The sequence below is a fragment of the Podarcis vaucheri genome (assembly GCF_965113315.1).
Source record: "Podarcis vaucheri genome assembly, chromosome: 17".
NCBI classification, from domain to species: Eukaryota; Metazoa; Chordata; class Lepidosauria; order Squamata; family Lacertidae; genus Podarcis; species Podarcis vaucheri.
The window spans coordinates 6,805,682-6,826,076 of record NC_138755.1 but is presented as its reverse complement, the minus strand read 5'-3'; the positions used below and the strand labels follow the sequence as shown (position 1 = coordinate 6,826,076).

Below are 20,395 nucleotides of genomic sequence, written 5' to 3'. Positions count from 1 at the left end.
GGTTTTTGCATCACTGTAGGCTAAAGGTCACATCCACACCAAGCACTTAAAGCACACCTGAAAAACATAGTAAGTCTCTCTCCCCCCCCCAATAATTCTGAGAACCATACTTTGTTAAGGGTGTTGCGAATTGCTTCTCTGTGAGTAGTAAAATACAGATCCCAGAAGTCTTTGGGGATAGGCATGTGCTTTAATTGTACTGAGTGAATTCAGCAGATACTGATTAGTAACCATTACAAAAAATCCTCAATAGGTTTCTTGGATGTTAGAAGCTTTTAAGTGGGTAACACATTGTTTCACCAATCTATGAGCAGTGAGAGATTCCAGAGGTACCAGTGTGATAGGAATTTTGAGGTCTTAGATATATGGTAATGTTCATAAGTGTACCAACCAAGCATGTACATAGATCAGCACAGGAAGACCAACCTGAAACCATTTTGATTCCCAAACTGACCAAATGTTTTCTCTGCAAGGTCAAAGGAAAATGGAAAGCCTCCCCATTGTCTTTTCCTTCACAAATCCTGTCTTAAGGGTATGTCTGCGTTTGAATAGGGTGTGAACCTGTGACATGGCCCAGGAACTAAGTATTTATCATTACAAAAGACTGGCCAGGCTCCCCAGGCAATCCAATCTAGTAAGCAGGTATCCAATCAAGTAACCTGCCAGACAGGAGAAAAACAACATTCACATTTCTGTTTTAGACCGCCTTTTCTGTGATGTAGGTATGATGTATCTGAGGGGTGGTCTTAGGTTACACCACTTCTGTGATGTATGTATGATGTTTCTGGGGTTGGTCTTGATGTACAGGGTGGCAATTTCAAAAGTCCATATAAGGCCTTGCGTGCCATTGTTCTGGGTTCCTCCTCCCTCCTTTGTGTGGTGAGTAAGGACCCTGTTGCAACAGATCAATAAAGATCAGGCTTACTAGCTGCTTTGCTTCTCAATATTCTCTGGCTGGCCTCTGTTATTTTCTCCTACCAATAGGGAACCTACATAAGGACTCTATATGGGCTCTTGGATACCCCATAAGGGAAAAGGGCAATTTTTGTTTACAACACCAGGCATGTTTAACAGGGTCTGTGTTTACTTTTGGAACAATGAGGCCAAGTGGAGTCCGTGATCTCTTTATGATACAGGGTTTCTTTACATATCTATGCAACCTGTGTCTAGATGGAGAGAGATCAGAGCATTCACATCCCAAGAGGGTCCTGTTTCTTCCATTGCTGCAGCCTCAGATTCCAAGAGACTCCAAATATCATGTCTGACCTCTGCTGCAGCTTGAAACAGACTGGCTGCTTCATGCTTTGCCCCCCACGCTCCAGCTTCAAAAAGGGACAATTCTTTCCTGTTTGCTTACCTCCTTGCCCACTGCAGTTCTGCTCCACCCTCCTGAAACTCTGTCCTTTTGTCTCTGCTAATCATCTCTTACCTCAGCAAGGGCTTTCCCCATTTTCTGTCCAGCCCAGACAGAAAATGGCCTTCTTAATGGGTGTTTCCTGGACATGGAAAAGCCACTTTAAACTCAAGCCCCCATTAGGCCCAGGAATTTAGGAGCTTCCTTACATTCTACCCCTTCACTGAATCCAGACATTTTAGAGGAGTCTTGCTCCCACCCCAAAAACATAATAATATTCACACTTACTTAAGTAAAGGCACTTCCTGTTTGCTCTCTTGCTCCTGTCAATGTGAAGAACAAAGGAAGTGGACTTGCTCTGCACTGGACGAAACTGGCCTCCTTCATCTGCTGAGGAGATTAGCTCTGTGTTTTCTGATGCAAGGGAAGCTTTTGTTCATCTCTGCTTAAGGGTGGTGATCTCCAGGGTCCAACGAAGACTCAACCAGGTTCCCCCTCCAGAATTAATAGAATGCAATAGCATAAACTCTGGAGAATCATCATTCAGAGACCCAACCCATCATTCAGCTTAACAAATTAGCTCGTCCTCATTAATAAGTGTTAGAAAAGTTTTTCCCTTTGAGTATGGATGTTGGAGGATTCTGGTTTGCTCCACAACTGGGAACAAGCTTGAAATATACTCGGAGTCGAGTGTGAATTTCCTGTGCTTTATTCAGCTCATAGTAGCAATGAATGAAACTTTTCCCAAAATGGCTAGGTACCTCAGTGGTACCTCGGGATGCGAACAGGATCCGTTCCGGAGCCCCATTTGCATCTTGATTAGAACGTAAGACGTGATGGCGCGTCTGCGCATGCATGGGTCGTGTTTTGCCGCTTCCACGCATGCGCATGACGTCATTTTGAGCGTTTGCGCATACGCGAGCGGTGAAACCCGAAAGTAATGCGCTGTTACTTCCGGGCTGCCGCGGAACGCAACCCGGAGGTGCTCAACCTGAAGCAAATTCAACCCGAGGTATGACTGTACGTTATTTACACAATGGGCCCCGTGTGATTGGCTAATTCCTGGCTGCTCTTGTAGGCCAATCAGGTTGCGGAGTCACCTCCTCCAGAAGCCTGATCGGCTGCTCCTGCAAGCCAATAAGGTTGCTGATTCACTTCATCCAGGAGCCTGATTGCGGTGCTCTGAAGGGTCCTAGAGCCCTCTCGCCACCTTCCCAAAGCCCACCTAGCTGTAGTAAGGAGGCAGCAGAGCTCCAGCATCCTGTTAGAAGCCTGGTGCTTCATTCCCAAAGCCCGGGAAGCTTCTGCCCAGCTTTGGGAAGGAGGCGCAATACTCACGGACACAACATCAACACCCCCCCCATTGCCCTGGCAAGCTGGTGCCCCTACGAAAAAATCACCGCACGCCACTGCTCTTACCCCAAGTGTAATTGGATGCTTAGGCTTCTGTCCGCTCCATATTTTTGAGGGGTTTTTGAGCACTAAGTATTTTCCCAGTCACCTTGGTTTCATTTCACAGGGGCAATAATGTCCTTGCAATTTTTCGGACATCCAAAACCACAGATTCTGGATCTACCCTGAGATGTCTTTCTAACAGTGCAGTCTGACTTGGAAATGTGAGAACCATCCCCATATGGGAGCTCCCCATAGTCTTGACTTCTGAAGCATATCTCCACATCTCAGTCCTGCCTCTCCTCATTATTTCCATATTTTCCACATCCCGATTTTAACACCTTATATTCTCCGTCCCTGGTTCCACAATTCTCAATCATGTCAAACATCATATATCCTTTCATCCATCAAATACAGCTTTATTTGTATGTATATATTTTTCCAACTGCCTTTTTACCAGCGCAGCTTCCTCTGACTCCATTCCAATCCGGGATGTTATCCAAGTCTGTTATCTGAAGTTCAATGCCGCAGCAACTCCCAGTCATTAATCCTTCCAATCCAGGCTCTTGTCCAAACCTCCCTTTTGAGCTTTAATGAATCAGTGAGGCATCTGATCAAGGCTTGTATTTTAAAATGAGCTTAAAAGATTTATTTGCAGATGCTTGTGTGTTTCATGCCAGGCATAAAGCAGCTGGCTGGGTGCTTTGGCAGTTGTTTGTCTTCCTGCTCAGAGGCCCCTCTGATTTATAGCAGTTGCAGGAGACACGTTTCTCAAAGTTGTAAAAGGAAATTACAGGCTGGGAGCAAAAGGTCATACTGACCATACATAGTACAGAATACAATCAAGCTGCAAAAACACAATTAAGAGTTGGTAAATAGTGAGATTTATTGTTTAACAGAAAATAATACTAGGTGCCTCCCATTAGACTTGAGACATATTTTCATAAGGTTAAAGGGCAAGAGCTAATAGGAACAGCAGCTGGCGGGGGAAAGGGGGGTTGTAAACTGAAGAGGCTTCTCTCTGAAGCTGTTTCCTTTTTACTAAGTTCCTTTTCTTCTAAAAAGCTATATATGTTAATGTATGAAATATATTGGCTTAAATGTAAGTATGCAAAGGATTTAGAAAGTAATAAATGTTAGATTCTTATGTTACATTCTTATTTCATTGATGGTGTGTGGGAAGGTGAACCCAAGATCTCTGTTACCATGAGCCATCTGTTTTAGCCATCTGTTTTGGTGTGAATAGGGCAATAGGGCAATAGGGCAATAGGGCAATAGGGCAATAGGGCAAAGATGATCTGGTAATTAAGGTGCCTTGTCGAAGCAAATGTAAGATATATGGCTACTTGTCTGCCATTTATGGGTAGAAGGAAATATAGCTCTTTGTCTCCCATAAAAGGTAATAGGAAATGGGTGTACCTTTTATGATTGGTTCTAGCAAACAGCCAATAGGAATTTCAACCAGGCTGATTGGACAGAGGCAGCCAAAGGAGGAGCAAGGGGGCTGGGCTGAGGAAATATAAGTGCTGGCCATCAGGGCTGGAGTGGGCAGGGCTTTGGTATCCATATACCACTGTGTCTCTCATTTATTTGTCTGACAAATAAATTATTATTTTAATTTCTCTATTGCTGCGTTGAATATTTCATTCCAGCTAAGCGTTAACCACAAGCAGGGTGCTACATCAGTACCTTCCACGTTAAATTGTTGGGCAAAACTGTGAGCAATATTGCATTGTAAGTAAACTGTATTCCACAAATATCAGTCATTTGGCGATCAATCAGCCTCTGGAGACCGCACACTCGTCTCTCCGGGCTGTAGAGGGGGGGCTGCTAGACATCCATTTAGCCTTCTCTCTCGCTCATAATGAAAAACCTTTGCACACAGCTGCACTGTATATTGTCCCAAGTTGTTATCTCAAATCATTGCAAAGTCAGCCAGCAAATAGCTCCTGCTTCCCACGAAGAAAGGGAGAGAATCACATTTTTCCATGCTGCGTCATATTAACAAGCATCATCTTGCCTCCTCTTCCATCTTTGTCAAGTAAAGCTGCACAATTAAATACCTAATTATAAATAGAAGTCCATCTGTACTCTTAAAAAAAAAGTTCTTAATGAGGCTTGGCATAGAAAACCAATTGTAGATGTTAAGAAGGGGGGGGGGGAACCATACCAAACACCTCCGTAATTCAAACGCCATGATGAGAATCTCTTTGAAGTCTGAGCTTAAACCCCAGGGACTGTACAATTCTGCAGGTTTTTCCTTAGGCTTCTTCAGTCCAGACCATGTCTGTTTGTTGTCCAAATCTATTCATTTTTGCAAACAGATATTCCCGGCTATGAGAATGACATCGGAGAGTGCCAGCCGTATTGTGTTCTGCGACCCAGTGTCCTGCTGCTTGCACCTTGATGTAAGTCGGCAGTCTCGGACAATCTGCGGGTCTACAAGACAGTCCTCCCCCACCTTGGGGAATCTGCCAGGGCTAATTACCCCCATATCAGCCCTGAATTACCAGCACGGCTTGTTGGGATCCACAGAATGCTGTGTGAGATAGTAAGTCTGCAGGCTTGAGATTGAGAGCTGATGCAACGGGCTGATGAAATTATCCTGCAATACTTTCTATGGAGGTGCTGGGTCAGAATGACTCAGCAGTAATGTGCTGACAGTTGATTGGCTGTCATCAGTTTAAAAGGGAAACCTGTCCAGCAGTAAGGTGGTGGGGTAGAGGAGTGTGGTCAGAGAGAAAGAGTCTTTGATATTTGCCTTAAGGTGCAGCCAGGTACTCTGTCTGACTGTATGAACTGCTTCTGTAGATATTTGTATATAAAGCTCACAATAAATAACACTGCACTGAAGAACCTGGAACTCTGAGCATTTCTGCTAAAGCGCCGTGAAGAATTCGTGACAGGGTTATGGATCCAGCACACTTCCGCTGCGCAAGAGTACAGGTGGCAGTTATCCAGCCGTGGGTGCTGGAGGCGAGCTGCAGGTATGGAGCAGTCCAGAGCTGGCATGTTGCTGGAGAAGCTGATGGTCACAAACTACAGTATCTGGTCGGTCTGCATGCAACACTTCCTGAAGCGTGAGGGCCTGTGGAAAGTGGTGGGAGATCAATCACAGCCGCCTGAGGAGGATGAGAAAGCCTTGGCTATGATCATCCTTGGAGTGGACGACAGCCAGCTGTGTTACGGAAAAGGAGCAATGCAGCAGCGAGCTGCAGCTGGCTGGAAAGCAAAACATTGTGGGAATGTTTGGGACTGTACTGTGAGAACAAAGGGGCAGTCTATTCACTGTGCTGAGCACCGGATGTTAGCTCAGAGTTGTGGGAAAATGATTGCTTGTACATAAGAGCATGAGCAGAGTTCTTATTATTGCAGAGTGATTTTACAGCACGAGATATTGCTAAGAGCATGATGAGCACGTGACCACCTCATGCTAGACTAATGATTGGCTCACGTAGCATAACACTCTCTTTGTCTGTGGGCAAAAGCAAGGTTACATTCCTTTGATTTGGTACCTTTGAGTACCAGGCAGAGCAAGCGCAGTGCTGGAGGAGGGAGGATGATCTATATTTTACTGCACACAATAAACGTTACGGCTGTAGCCAAAGCTTCTTCTTCAAGTCATCTTGGTGTGAGACTGATTTTCTTACTGATGTCGAGCTGGATTCTCGACAATTGGTGCCCCGTGTGATTTATCTCGGACCTCACGCTGTTTTGCAAGTTCAGCTCTCGCCCGCCCTGCAAGGGTTCCAGACGTCGTTCATCCACCTAGTGGATCCCGGTGAGTTGCTCCCCCCCTTTCTTTTGCCATTATGGGGCAGTCTCTCTCTCCACCACAGAAAAAGTTTTTTGAAGACCTTAAATTTCTCTTGGCCAGCAACAGCCTCATTGTCTCAGATGCTGATATCGTGTCTCTTATAGAAGCATTGGATATTCACTGTCCCTGGTTTCCTCAGCATGGGAATTATAGTTTAAAAGACTGGGAAAGGATAGGACAATTTTTCCAAAACCATCCTCAGATTGATGTCAGAGTTTTGCATGCCTGGTCTGAAGTTTACACAGCAATGTCCAGTTTGACTCCAGCCAATCTCCTTTTGGCTGCAGCATCTGTTTCTTTGCCTGCCGACTTTCCCTTGATATATCCAGCATTGCCGCCTTCTGCTGTATATGCCCCACCAAAGGCTCCTGTCGTCCCTCCTCTGCATTCTTCGCATTCCACACACCCCATTTACACTCCTCTCCAAGAAGAGATTCTTTGTACTGCAGCTCCGTTGCTGCCTTTTGACTCTGATACTCCAAATCTCTTTCCTGTGATTGCTCCTGCACTCCCAGCCCCCGTCATGCTGACCAAAACCGATGTCCTCGATGGGCTGACGGGAGGAGGCACTTTTCTTCCTATTGCCCAACAGTTGGCCCTTGATCCTATGTATTGGGCAGCCACCACAGCCTCAGCCCAAGAGGCTCTGGCCTCTGTCCCTGATGACAAGACTGAGCGCAATGGCCAATTGGGAAGCATCAGACAGGGCCCTGCAGAGCCCTATGGACAATTTGTTGATCGCTTGTACAATACCTTCAAGCGGCAAGTTCAGGACCTGGCAGCACAAGAACTGACTGTACGCCAGCTTGCAAATGAGGACCGTAAGCAAGCGCTGCGCCTTCTAATGGCAACATCAAATATAGCCATTGCTGATATGCTTAAAGCCTGCCAGTCAGTGGGCACTGCTACCCACGGCCTGCTAGCCACGGCCTGGTCCTCCTCCGTGTCCCAAAATCCTGCAAAGGATAAAACCTGTTGGATTGACAATGGCTAAGGAAAAACTCCAGCGGACTTTACCCATTACGTACCTGGGACACAAGCTGACAGCATCTGCACCCATTCCAGTTACGCCTCAACTACAGTTTCCTGGTTATCTTAGATTGGTGGATTTACAACACATTCTTGGACAGCTGAATTGGATAAAGAGTTATTTGGACCTGCCCACCTCCACTCTGTCTCCACTATTTTCTGCCCTTAAAGGACATAAGAATCCAGCGGACAAGATCACAATCACCTCTGCAATGGAAGAGGCTCTTCCACAGCTGTTCCAGTGTTTCCTGGCACGCTGAAAGGCCATCTTCACCCCTACTACATTGGCCCCCCTTTTCCCTGGGAAGCCACTTCAACCACCAAACATCATTACAGTTTTGCTGCCTCTTGTTTGGGAAGTGAGCCTGGCTTTGAAAGATGTCCTTGCTGGACTGGCATCGCTTGGGTTTTGCCTCCTAATAGCAACCATCCCATCTGTGTCACCACGCTTCATTGGGCTTGGACTTTTGACTCAGCAGCACAAGGAGCAATACATGAGACTTATTTACAGCAAATGGGCTCCTGTATCTGCAGAAATGGTTGTGTGACTTCTTCTGGATTGTGGTTTTTACATGCCAATAATCGAGCCATGAAATATCACACAGATTGCTCGGAAACAGCCATTGGACTAATTTACCATTCTCATCCTTATTGGCATCACTTTGATTTTACCCCCCAGATATTTTTTTTTCTCCTCCCTCAGGAGTCCTGCCTTATGATGTGTTCCCCTGAGCATGTACAGAGGGCTGTCTTCGAACTATTGTGGACTCTTGGCAAGGGAGGGGTGAGGGGACTTTAGTGTGTTTCAGTTGTTTCATTTTTGTGCTTTGGCATGGTTCCCGGACAGAAAGCAAGTTGCAATATGGTTCTTTATATGGCCTGCGAAGACAATGTGCCCTGTTCTCGACCTTGTTGCAGTCTTTTTAGTTACAGCAAGCGGAATATGCTTGGCTATTGCCTTTTAGCTGCTGAGAAAAATGATTTTAAAAAGCTTCTCAAAGCTTTCAGCCTTTTTTTGGTGGCGATATTCTAGCATTCCAGTAAATGCTTCATTTAAGATTAGCAATAATATGAAGGACAATCGTATAAGTTTATTACCTGTGTTTTGTTGCTTGCAGAAATAGTGCCTTATTGTTTTCGTTTTAATCATGATAGCAAAAAAAATTTAGGTCATTATCCATATTGTAATTGGACATATGAGTATGTTAATGGATCTTCTTGTTTTCTTAATGTTACCACTATGAGTGATAGGCCAAAAGTTTTAGTTAATAATGTCACAACCTACATGACTTATGAACAACAAGCTGCGTGTAGAGATTTTTATGTTTGGTTCGACTGGATGAGAAAGAGCAGTAAATCTGCATATTTGCTTCAATCTGATTTATGGTTTTACTCTGTGGCACAAAAGCCTACAAAAAAATCCCCTTTGCCTTTTCTGGAACCTGCACTCTAGAAATAGTGATACCCCTGTGATACAAAATAGATAAGCTCCCAGAGCTTTGTTTGCGTAACAGAAGGGAAGTATAATCACCTATTTTTCATTATACAGGAACAGCCATCTCTAGATCCCCTTTTCCCTCTTTAGGTGTAGGGATGAATTACCGTGACCTGCATAGACTGGCAAACTGGATTGAAGCCTTGTTTAATTCTACTATCTTGGCTTTAAAGATGATTAACAAACAAACAAAAGTCAGAAATAAGAGAAGTTGTTTTATACACTTTTTATGCTTTAAATGTAATCTTTGCCTCTAAAGGTGGAATTTGTGCCTTAATTCATTTTCATTGTTGTATGTATATAACTGATCAATCAACCAATATCTCTGCTATTATTGATTATATGGAACAAATGATAACCCATAATCCTTTGAATCCACCTGAAGGTTTTGATCCATGGGATTGGTTGTTTTCTTGGTTGCCTAATCGATTATGGTTAAGAAAAATGTTATTGATTGTAATTGCATGTATTGTTGGTTTTATTATAGTGTGCTGTTGTATTCAATGCTTGCCTTCTTTGATTTCCCAATGTACTGCATGGTGGTATCGACCACGGCCCACCACAGGGGTTACAAGGGGAATTTATATTGCAAAATATAAACGCTTAGGTAATGAGATATATGATTCTGATTAAGATTTCCTCTTATAATATAAACAAGAAAAGAGGGCATGTGGGAAAATGATTGCTTGTACATAAGAGCATGAGCAGAGTTCTTATTATTGCAGAGTGATTTTACAGCACGAGATATTGCTAAGAGCATGATGAGCACGTGACCACCTCATGCTAGACTAATGATTGGCTCACGTAGCATAACACTCTCTTTGTCTGTGGGCAAAAGCAAGGTTACATTCCTTTGATTTGGTACCTTTGAGTACCAGGCAGAGCAAGCGCAGTGCTGGAGGAGGGAGGATGATCTATATTTTACTGCACACAATAAACGTTACGGCTGTAGCCAAAGCTTCTTCTTCAAGTCATCTTGGTGTGAGACTGATTTTCTTACTGATGTCGAGCTGGATTCTCGACACAGAGTGTCATTTGACCTGTACTGGAAGTACAGGGGTGGAGTTTTTCTCTCTGCTGTTGGAGTCTGAAGAGAGCAGACGCGTTTCTCTGTAATGCTGCAAAGACAGAAATAAAGGCATGTAAATACATTTCTGTCTATCTCTTTCCCCTCCCTGGGGGGAGGCAGGGAGCAGGGAAGAGTGGTGTGTTCTTCTCACGCTTGAGGAGGATAGCCGATAGTGACCTAGCCTGTGTCCTGCCAGGAATGCAGACAGGGAGGTCAACCAGGAGATCAAGCCGGGTGCCTGGAGAATGGCCAGTTCCTCTGATAAGGCTTGATATCCGGCCTGTGGAAAGTGGTGGAAGATCCACCGCAGCCCCCTGAGGAGGATGAGAAAGCCTTGGCTACGGTCATCCTTGGAGTGGACGACAGCCAGCTGGTCTACGTAGCAGATAAGGTGACGGCAAGTGAGGCATGGAATGCGCTCAAGGCTGTCCATGTGCAAGAGACAGCTGGCTCGCTGATAACACTGACCAGGAGAATGTACCGGTGTCGGAAGAAACCGGGGGACTCCCTGGTAAACCACCTAAAGTTCCTAACAGGCTGTTTCCAGAAGCTAGCCTTAAGAGGGAGGCCTGTGGGGGAAGAGGACAAGTCTTTATAGTCCTGAGTTCCCTTGACGACAGCTATGATATGCTAGTCAATTCCCTCGAGTCGGTATAGACTGATAAACTGACTCTGGAATATGTTACCGGACGGTTGTATGCAGAGGAGGACAGGCGTGCAGAGAGAAAGACGACCTCAGCCCAGCTGTCGGAGCATCCCAGAGGGAGCAACAGCCGGGAATTGCAGAGGTGTTGGGAGCTGGAGAAACAGCCAGGAGGAGTTGCTGCAGACCAGCCGGTGGTCAACAAAGTAAAAAGGTGGTTTTGCTGCAAGTCCAGTGGTCATCTGCTTCGGAGCTGTCCAAGAAAACAGCAAAACCAGCAGAAGCACAGGAGGCAGCAGAGAGAGTCTACCACTTGGGTGTCTGCAGATGTCCAAGAAAATGAAGAGCTGTGGGTTCTGGACAGCGGAGCTTCTCAAACTTGTTGTAAAAGAAAAGCATTGCTGACTGATGCTAGGGCTTCAGACAAAAAGCATGTAAGTCTTGCTACAGGCCAGAAAGCTAATGTGGTCTGTGAGGGTGAGATTGTGTTCCCACAGCTGGGACACACATTCAGGAATGTGTTGTGTGTGCCTAGTATGCAAAACAATCTCCTGCATATTCCTGACTTGGCAAAAGCAGGCTTTGAAGTAAACTTCCTGGGAGATCAGTGCCAGATAAAGCAAAATGGGGCAGTGTTGGCAAATGCTAACCTTAGAACTAATATGTATGTACTGTGGTGTGAGTCTAAGGTTGCGAATGTGCAAAATGTCCCAACCCACGATATGTGTATTCATGTCCTGCACAGGCGTCTGGCTCATGCTAGCTTTAAGGTGCAGCCAGGTACTCTGTCTGACTGTATGAACTGCTTCTGTAGATATTTGTATATAAAGCTCACAATAAATAATATTGCACTGAAGAACCTGGAACTCTGAGCATTTCTGCTAAAGTGCTGTGAAGAATTCGCGAAAGGCTGGGATCCGATCGTACGGGAGTCAGCCATTTCCCACCGCTGGAAACAGGAAGCTCAGTTTGAGGGTCTTCAAAGCCCATGACATCTTTGGTAAAGGCTGTTCTCCAACTGGAACACTCACAGGCCAGTGTTTCCCAGTTTTCAGTGTATATACTACATTTTTAAAGATTTGCCTTGAGACAGTCTTTAAACCTCTTCTGTTGACCACCAGCATTACACTTTCCATTTTTAAGTTTGGAATAGAGTAGTTGCTTCCATAGACATCTGAAGGGGGTCTTGTATCGGGAAGCATTTAATGTGTGATGTTCTGATATTCAAAACTTGCTACACACACTCTAGCTGGCAAGATGTTCACACTAGGGCTGGCCCACCCATGAAGCAAGGTGAGGCATGGAAGATGGAGCAAGCTTGTTTTATCCTACTCCAGGGGGTACAATCTGAACCAATGGCTTCAAGTTACAAGAGATTCCAGCTAAACATCTGAAAAAACTTTCTGAAGACAGTGGAACGAACTTCCTTGGACGTGGGTGGCCTCTCCTTCTTTGGAGGTTCTTAAGCAGAGGTTAGATAGTCATCTGCCATGAATGCTTTAGTTGAGATTCCTGCATTGCAAGGGGTTGAACTGGATGACCCTCAGGGTCACTTCCAACTCTATATTTCAGCAATTCTATGATTCTATGATTCTAAATAGGTGCTGTCTTGAGCAGGAAGATTACACATATATGGGCAGCAATCATTAAGTCAGTGTTTCTGAAACTTGGGTCTCCAGTTGTTGTTGAACTAGAATTCCCATCACCACTGACCACTGGTCCTGCAAGCTAAGGATTGTGGGAGTTGTAGTTCAACAATAGCTGGAAACGCAAGTTTGAGAAACACTGCATACAGCACATATACACAACTTATATCTAAAGGGTAAAATAAGTCCCCAGTTAACCAACCCCCCCCCCTAAAGCGTTGGTGTAACAATATGCCACAGTCACATGCTAAAAAAAGAGAGAACAAGGGAGATGTTTATTTTGAATCTAGCTATACCCTGTAGAGAAGGGGAAAACTTCCTGTGTGAGTGAATAATGCAAAGACCATTTGGTTGCCTATACTATTCCTGCATCATATATCTACTCTTGGAAGATTTAATTATCTATTTGAAGTCTGGTTACTACTTACAGGGGAGTGATAGTTAATATAAGGCAAATATAAGATTATGATGCTGATCTTTACTGTAAGTATTAGGATTAAGATTTCTGCTTATGGTAGTTCAGCTAATCCTAGCAGATGCTGGCCCCAAATACCTGAAAGACAGATTGCAGTCCGTTTCTCCATTACAGATACCCAACATTTGGGCCCAAGTTTAAAACAGACCCGAAAGCGCACACACCATCTGTGTGCTCTGCTATCCAAGTGATGTTGGCTCCCACTCCAGCTACTATAAGGTGTGACAGAAAAGACACTAATGAAAATGGGGCCCAATGATCCTCTTCATGGCTGCTTTCATTTCACTGTTCCTGAGACTGTAGATGAAGGGATTCAGCATAGGGGTCACCATGGTAAACATGACAGCGGCCACAGTTTTCTTGGGATCTGTGCTGTTGGAACGTGGCTTGTAATAAACCCAGGTCACAGAGCCATAAAACAAGACAACCACAGCAATGTGGGACCCACATGTGGAGAAAGCCTTTTTCTTTCCAGAATTGGATGGAATCTTCAGGATGGTGTAGAAGATGCCCATATAGGAGATAATGACCAGCACAAACGGCCCCAGGATCTCCACCACCCCTTCAGTTGGAATCAGCATTTCTATGATACTGCGGTCTGAGCAAGTGATCTCCAACACAGAAGGAAGATCGCAGAAGAAATGTGGGATCTCTCTAGAGTCACAGAAAGACATGTGGGACATCAAAATGGTGTAAAGCAGAGAGTGGGCAATAGGGATAACCCAGGACACTGCTGCGAGGAAGTGGCAACGCTTACGGTTCATCAGGGCAGAATAACGCAGGGGGAAGCAGATGGCCACGTAACGGTCGTAGGCCATGGAAGCCAACAGGAAGCTGTCTGAGTTGCCAAAACACATAAAAAAGAACATCTGGACCAGGCAGCCATGATAGGAGATGGTCCTTTTCTGAGACAACAAGTTTTCTAGCACTTTAGGGATGGTGGTGGAGATGAAGACCAAGTCAGCAAAGGCAAGGTGGCTGAGGAAGAAATACATAGGAGCCTGGAGGAGCCGTAAATCAGAACGGATCAAGAAGATGATTGTTGCGTTCCCCAGAAAGGCCAGCAGGTACATGGAGAGGAATAGCAGGAAGAGGAGCCCTTGGAACTCTGGCTGGATTGGGAAGCCACGGAGGAATAATTCAGAGAAGTCTGTTGCATTCCCAGGACTCATTAGGCTAAAGAAGAAGAAGAAATGTTTAGGCTAGTAAATTCTCCACCCTCTGCTTGCTAGCTGCCCAAACTGAACTATGCGGCAATCCCTCTTTCCTCTCCTCATATCATATTCTCCATGTCTGTTTTTGAGATACTGCCAGTCACAAACATACCAAGGGACTTTAAGACTCTGGATTAGAAGCTGAAGGGCCATAGGGTACAGGTGGTTTTTTTCATCACTGCTTCCTGTTGAAGGTTGTGACCCAGGAAGAGAGGGGAAGATACTGGGGGTAAATCAGTGGCTGCTCAGGTGTTGTTGTCAGGAATGATTTGGCTTCTTGCACCATGGTTTCTGCTTCCTTGAGGGTGGACTTCTGGCAAGAGATATGTTATACCTCACAGTGGTCAGCAAGATTGTGTTTACTCATCAGGAGAGCTTTAAACTAAATCCTGAGGAGGAGGGAGACAATATTACAGACGAAAGGGAAACAGCTGTTAGTGGGGTTAATAGCTTTGTTGATGCACAGGAAACTGAGGTGGTGATACAGAAAGCTGCTAAAGGGCTAAATGTCACATCCACACCAACATTTAAAGCACATCTGGACTTCCGGTTGGCTCGACCGATTATGGCGGACAGGAGCTCTTTCGCGGAAAGGGCACCGGCGTTTTGAAGATAGGGGAGAACCACCAGAGTGCATCAGTACCCCAAAAAACCCTCAGATCGAGCGTTCTGAGGACCCGGAGTTCCTGCGGGTGCTGGAAATGACTCCCCCACTCCCCGGTAAGCTCTAAAAAGAGCACTGAGTGCGAGCGGGATTGGAGACGGTGGCACTTGGGAATCAATTCGCTTCCTTCAAAGTGCAAAGCTCTGAGTCTAGCGATCGTGAGTGGCCAATTCCTCCAAAGAAAATTGGATCTAAATCTTCTTAAATTGATGAGTAAAGTGACTTAAATTGGAATTACAAATTGGGAAGGAAAGGGATTTTAAAATGGAGGTCGATCCCTTCTGCTGAAGCAAAAGTGAAAGCAGCTAACGTTACCAAAATCCGCAACTTTAATTTAATTTTTCTTAGAAAACCTCCAAGTGTATTACATTACCCCTTTCTAGCAGAGGGAAGGGGGCAAAAAAAGACTAAAAGTAATTTCCCTGCAGAATAATTTGTGAATTGTTTGAACTGTTATATCTTCTTTGTGGAAGCAGACCTCCTGGGTGAGGGAAGGCTAGACTCCATTGTGACGTAACAAAGGAATCGGCTACTTTCAACTTTCGTTTTCCGCTTTGGGGAATACAAAGTAATTACAGCTGCCAGAACTCTAAAATATTTGGAACTGTATCTCTACCCTCTGGTTACTAAGTTAAAGGCTGGAAATAATTTTTTGGGGACTCAGTTAGAGGGGTAAAAAAAAGATTGGCACAGATTAAAAGACTGTGGGGGTGAAAGACTCTTATTTTGGAGTGGGGATTTTTGAAATGTGGGAACCTAGCTTGTTTCTTCACTATTTCCCCCTCGTGACTGTAGTTGACCTGGGGGGGGGGAGTATGGATGGGGGAGCCAAAGGAGACAAGACAGAGAAGCCAGAGAGACCAGAGAAAGCAAAAATTAAGCCAAGAAGAGACTCTAGAACAGTGTTTCCCAGCCTTGAGTCTCCAGCTGTTTTTGGACTACAATTCCCATCACCCTTGACCACTGGCCCTGCTAGCTAGGGATTATGGGAGTTGTAGTCCAAAAACAGCTAGAGCCCCAAGGTTGGGAAACACTGCTCTAGAACACCAACATTTGAAGACTCTGTAATGCAACTTCTTCAGGAAATTAAAACAGAAGTAAGAGGGAATCAAAAGACTATTCAATATTTGAGGAATGATTTTGTGGAACTCAAGCAGGAACTGAAAGCAGTGAAATCAGATGTAACTACATGAGGCAAGATTTGCACAATTGGAAACTGTAAGGGTCCGGGATTTAGAAACAATTCAGCAGGAAACGCAAAATTCAATTGCGTTTCTTCAAATGAAGGAGAGGGAGACCCATTTGAGATTGAGACTTGGACTTAAAGCTCAATGAATATCTGGATTATAAAATAATACTAATGGGGGATTTGAATGGAGTAGTCTCTACACTTATGGATAAATCACAAGAGCAAAAAGTACAAATTGCAGGCAGACTTCCAAAATTGTTTTTTGATATGGGGACAAATATGATCTGTCAGATATATGGAGACTACGAAATCCTACAGAGAAAGATTACACTTTTTCCTCAAATTCGTCAAATTTCGAGAATCAATTACTTATGGATTACCAGAGATTTTTCCTCAAATTCCTCAAATTTCGAGAATCAATTACTTATGGATTACCAGAGATTTAGCTTCAAGGGTATCAGAAATTCAAATATGCCCTAGGACATGCTCTGACCATAATGCAGTGTTATTGAAAATCAAAGTGTATCTGTAGGGTTCCTTCAGATGGAGAATGAATGATGGGTTGTTGAGGAATGAACAGGTGGTGGGAAAGGCCCAAAAGACTCTAAAAGATTATTTTGAACTAAACATAAATACAGAGGTAGAAACAAGAGTCATTGGGGATGCTAGTAAAGCCGTTATGAGAGGTTTCCTCATACAACAGAATGCCAGAAAGAAAAAGATACAAAAGGGAAAAAAGGAAAAAATTCTATCTCAAATAAAAGAGAAAGAAAAGAATTTAAGATCAAAGCCTAAAAGTCAACAGATACAAAAAGACATCAAAGCTTTGCAGACTCAATTTTCTCAAATTATAAATCAAGAAATAGAATGGAAAATAAAATTAATGAAACAGAGAAATTTTGAATCTGCAAATAAATGTGGGGAATTGTTAGCTTGGCAATTAAAAAAGAGACAGAAACAAAATACGATTACAAATATTGTATCGGAGGGAAAATCTGTGGAAAACCCTGGGGATATTAGAAAATGTTTTCAGAAATATTTCAAACAGCTGTATAAAGAAGATAAAGATAAAATTGAGCAGTTTCTTAGGATAAATGAATTGCAAAAAATTCCCGGAGACAAAAGATCACTACTCAATGATATGATTACAAGACAAGAGGTTGAAATAGCAATAAACCAGATGCAATTGGGCAAAGCCCAAGGACCAGATGGATTATCTGCTAAATATTATAAAACTTTTAAAAACTAGGTAATTCAACCATTAGCAGAGGTTTGTAATAAGATATTGAGAGGGAAGGGGGCACCTGAAACCTGGAGACAAGCATATATAACTCTGATACCGAAACCTGACCAAGATAGATCAGATGTAAAGAATTACAAACCAATCTCACTACTAAATGTAGATTATAAAATATTTGCAAATATTCTGGCAAATAGCCTGAAAAAGGTTTTAACAGAATATATACATAAAGACTAGGCAGGCTTCCTGCCTGGAAGACATATGAAAGATAACATCAGAAATATAGTGGACATTTTGGAAAGATTAGAGGCTAAAAGAGATTGCAAAGCATTATTAATGCTTATTGATACAGAGAAAGCCTTTGACAATATTTCTTGGTTTTTCATGGGAAAAAATCTGGAAAGTATAGAGGTTGGCCAAATTTTTTTTAATAGTATTAAGGTGATCTATTCTGAACAAAAAGCTAAAATTATTGTTAATAATGTGGTATTGGAGGAAATTAAAATTGAGAAAGGAACCAGGCAAGGGTGCCCACTTTCCTCTCTATTATTTATTTTGGTCCTGGAGGTATTGCTGAATACGTTGAGGAAAGAAGAGAAAGTAAAGGGCATTTTAGTAGGATCCAAGAAATATAAATTAAAAGCCTTTGCTGATGATTTGGTTATAACCTTACGGGATCCAGAGACCAGTGCATTGAAAGCACTGGAGATGATTCAGGAGTATGGGCAGCTGGCTGGTTTTAAATTAAATAAGAGCAAAACCAAAGTATTGGATAAAAATTTAGATAAACATGAAAGAAAAACCCTTGTAGAAAAAACAGGCTTGGTATTCACGAAGAAGGGGGGGAGCATTTAAAGCACACCTGAAAAACATAGTAAGTCTCTCCCCCCCCCCATAATTCTGAGAACCATACTTTGTTAAGGGTGTTGCGAATTGTTTCTCTGTGAGTGGTAAAATACAGTTCCCAGAAGTCTTTGGGGATAGGCATGTGCTTTAATTGTACTGAGTGAATTCAGCAGATACTGATTAGTAACCATTAAAAAATCCTCAATAGGTTTCTTGGATGTTAGAAGCTTTTAAGTGGGTAACACATTGTTTCACCAATCTATGAGCAGTGAGAGATTCCAGAGGTACCAGTGTGATAGGAATTTTGAGGTCTTAGATATATGGTAATGTTCATAAGTGTACCAACCAAGCATGTACATAGATCAGCACAGGAAGACCAACCTGAAACCATTTTGATTCCCAAACTGACCAAATGTTTTCTCTGCAAGGTCAAAGGAAAATGGAAAGCCTCCCCATTGTCTTTTCCTTCACAAATCCTGTCTTAAGGGTATGTCTGTGTTTGAATAGGGTGTGAGCCTGTGACATGGCCCAGGAACTAAGTATTTATCACTACAAAAGACTGGCCAGGCTCCCCAGGCAATCCAATCTAGTAAGCAGGTATCCAATCAAGTAACCTGCCAGACAGGAGAAAAACAACATTCACATTTTTGTTTTAGACCGCCTTTTCTGTCATGTAGGTGTGATGTATCTGAGGGGTGGTCTTAGGTTACACCCCTTCTGTGATGTATGTATGATGTTTCTGGGGGTGGTCTTGATCTACAGGGTGGCAATTTCAAAAGTCCATATAAGGCCTTGCATGCCATTGTTCTGGGTTCCTCCTCCCTCCTTTGTGTGGTGAGTAAGGACCCTGTTGCAACCGATCAATAAAGATCAGGCTTACTAGCTGCTTTGCTTCTCAATATTCTCTGGTTGGCTTCTGTTATTCTCTCCTACCAATAGGGAACCTACGTAAGGACTCTATATGGGCTCTTGGATACCCCATAAGGGAAAAGGGCTATTTTTGCTTAAAACACCAGGCATGTTTAACAGGGTCTGTGTTTACTTTTGGAACAATGAGGCCAAGTGGAGTCCATGATCTCTTTAAGATACAGGGTTTATTTACATATCTATGCAACCTGTGTCTAGATGGAGAGAGATCAGAGCATTCACATCCCAAGAGGGTCCTTTTTCTTCCATTGCTGCAGCCTCAGATTCCAAGAGACTCCAAATATCATGTCTGACCTCTGCTGCAGCTTGAAACAGACTGCCTGCTTCATGCTTTGCCCCCCACGCTCCAGCTTCAAAAAGGGACAATTCTTTCCTGTTTGCTTACCTCCTTGCCCACTGCAGTTCTGCTCCACCCTCCTGAAACTCTGTCCTTTTGTCTCTGCTAATCATCTCTTACCTCAGCGAGGGCTTTCCCCATTTTCTGTCCAGCCCAGACAGAAAATGGCCTTCTTAATGGGTGTTTCCTGGACATGGAAAAAACACTTTTAACTCAAGCCCCCATTAGGCCCGGGAATTTAGGAGCTTCCTTACATTCTACCCCTTCGCTGAATCCAGACATTTTAGAGGAGTCTTGCTCCCACCCCAAAAACATAAGAATATTCACACTTACTTAAGTAAAGGCACTTCCTGTTTGCTCTCTTGCTGCTGTCAATGTAAAGAACAAAGGAAGTGGACTTGTTCTGCATAGGACGAAACTGGCCTCCTTCATCTGCTGAGGAGATTACTCTGTGTTTTCTGATGCAAGGGAAGCTTTTGTTCATCTCTGCTTAAGGGTGGTGATCTCCAGGGTCCAAGGAAGACTCAACCAGATTCCCCCTCCAGAATTAATAGAATGCAATAGCATAAACTCTGGAGAATCATCATTCAGAGACCCAAACCATCATTCAGCTTAACAAATTAGCTCGTCCTCATTAATAAGTGTTAGAAAAGTTTTTCCCTTTGAGTATGGATGTTGGAGGATTCTGGTTTGCTCCACAACTGGGAACAAGTATGAAATATACTCAGAGTTGAGTGTGAATTTCATGCTCTTTATTCAACTCATAGTAGCGATGAACGAAACTTTCCCCATAATATCTAGCTATATATACAGTGGTACCTCGGGATGCGAACAGGATCCGTTCCAGGGCCCCGTTTGCATCCTGAATAGAACATAAGATGTGATGGTGCATCTGTGCATGCGCGGGTCGCGTTTTGCCGCTTCCGCGCATGCGCGTGACGTCACTTTGAGCGTCTGAGCATGCGCGAGCGGCAATACCCAGAAGTAACATGCTCCGCTACTTACGGGTTGCCGCAGAGCGCAACCCGAAGGCGCTCAACCTGAAGCAAATTCAACCC

The 20,395-nt window shown here is 43.8% G+C and overlaps 1 protein-coding gene and 2 long non-coding RNA genes across 3 annotated transcripts in view; 2 read left to right on the top strand and 1 right to left on the bottom strand.

The window, feature by feature from the left end:
• LOC309522363 overlaps positions 1-20,395 on the top strand; it is a 232,603-nt gene that overhangs the window by 31,624 nt on the left and 180,584 nt on the right. The window lies entirely within an intron of this gene.
• Positions 338-18,955, top strand: LOC309522354. The gene is made up of 2 exons (XR_014215065.1): positions 338-773; positions 18,751-18,955. It is a non-coding gene; the product is annotated as an uncharacterized lncRNA (long non-coding RNA).
• On the bottom strand, positions 13,157-14,092 carry LOC309522291 (olfactory receptor 1E5-like; the record flags this gene model as incomplete). The annotated part of the gene is made up of 1 exon (XM_082205542.1): positions 13,157-14,092. One exon carries the CDS (start codon positions 14,090-14,092, stop codon positions 13,157-13,159), a length of 936 nt encoding a protein of 311 aa, XP_082061668.1.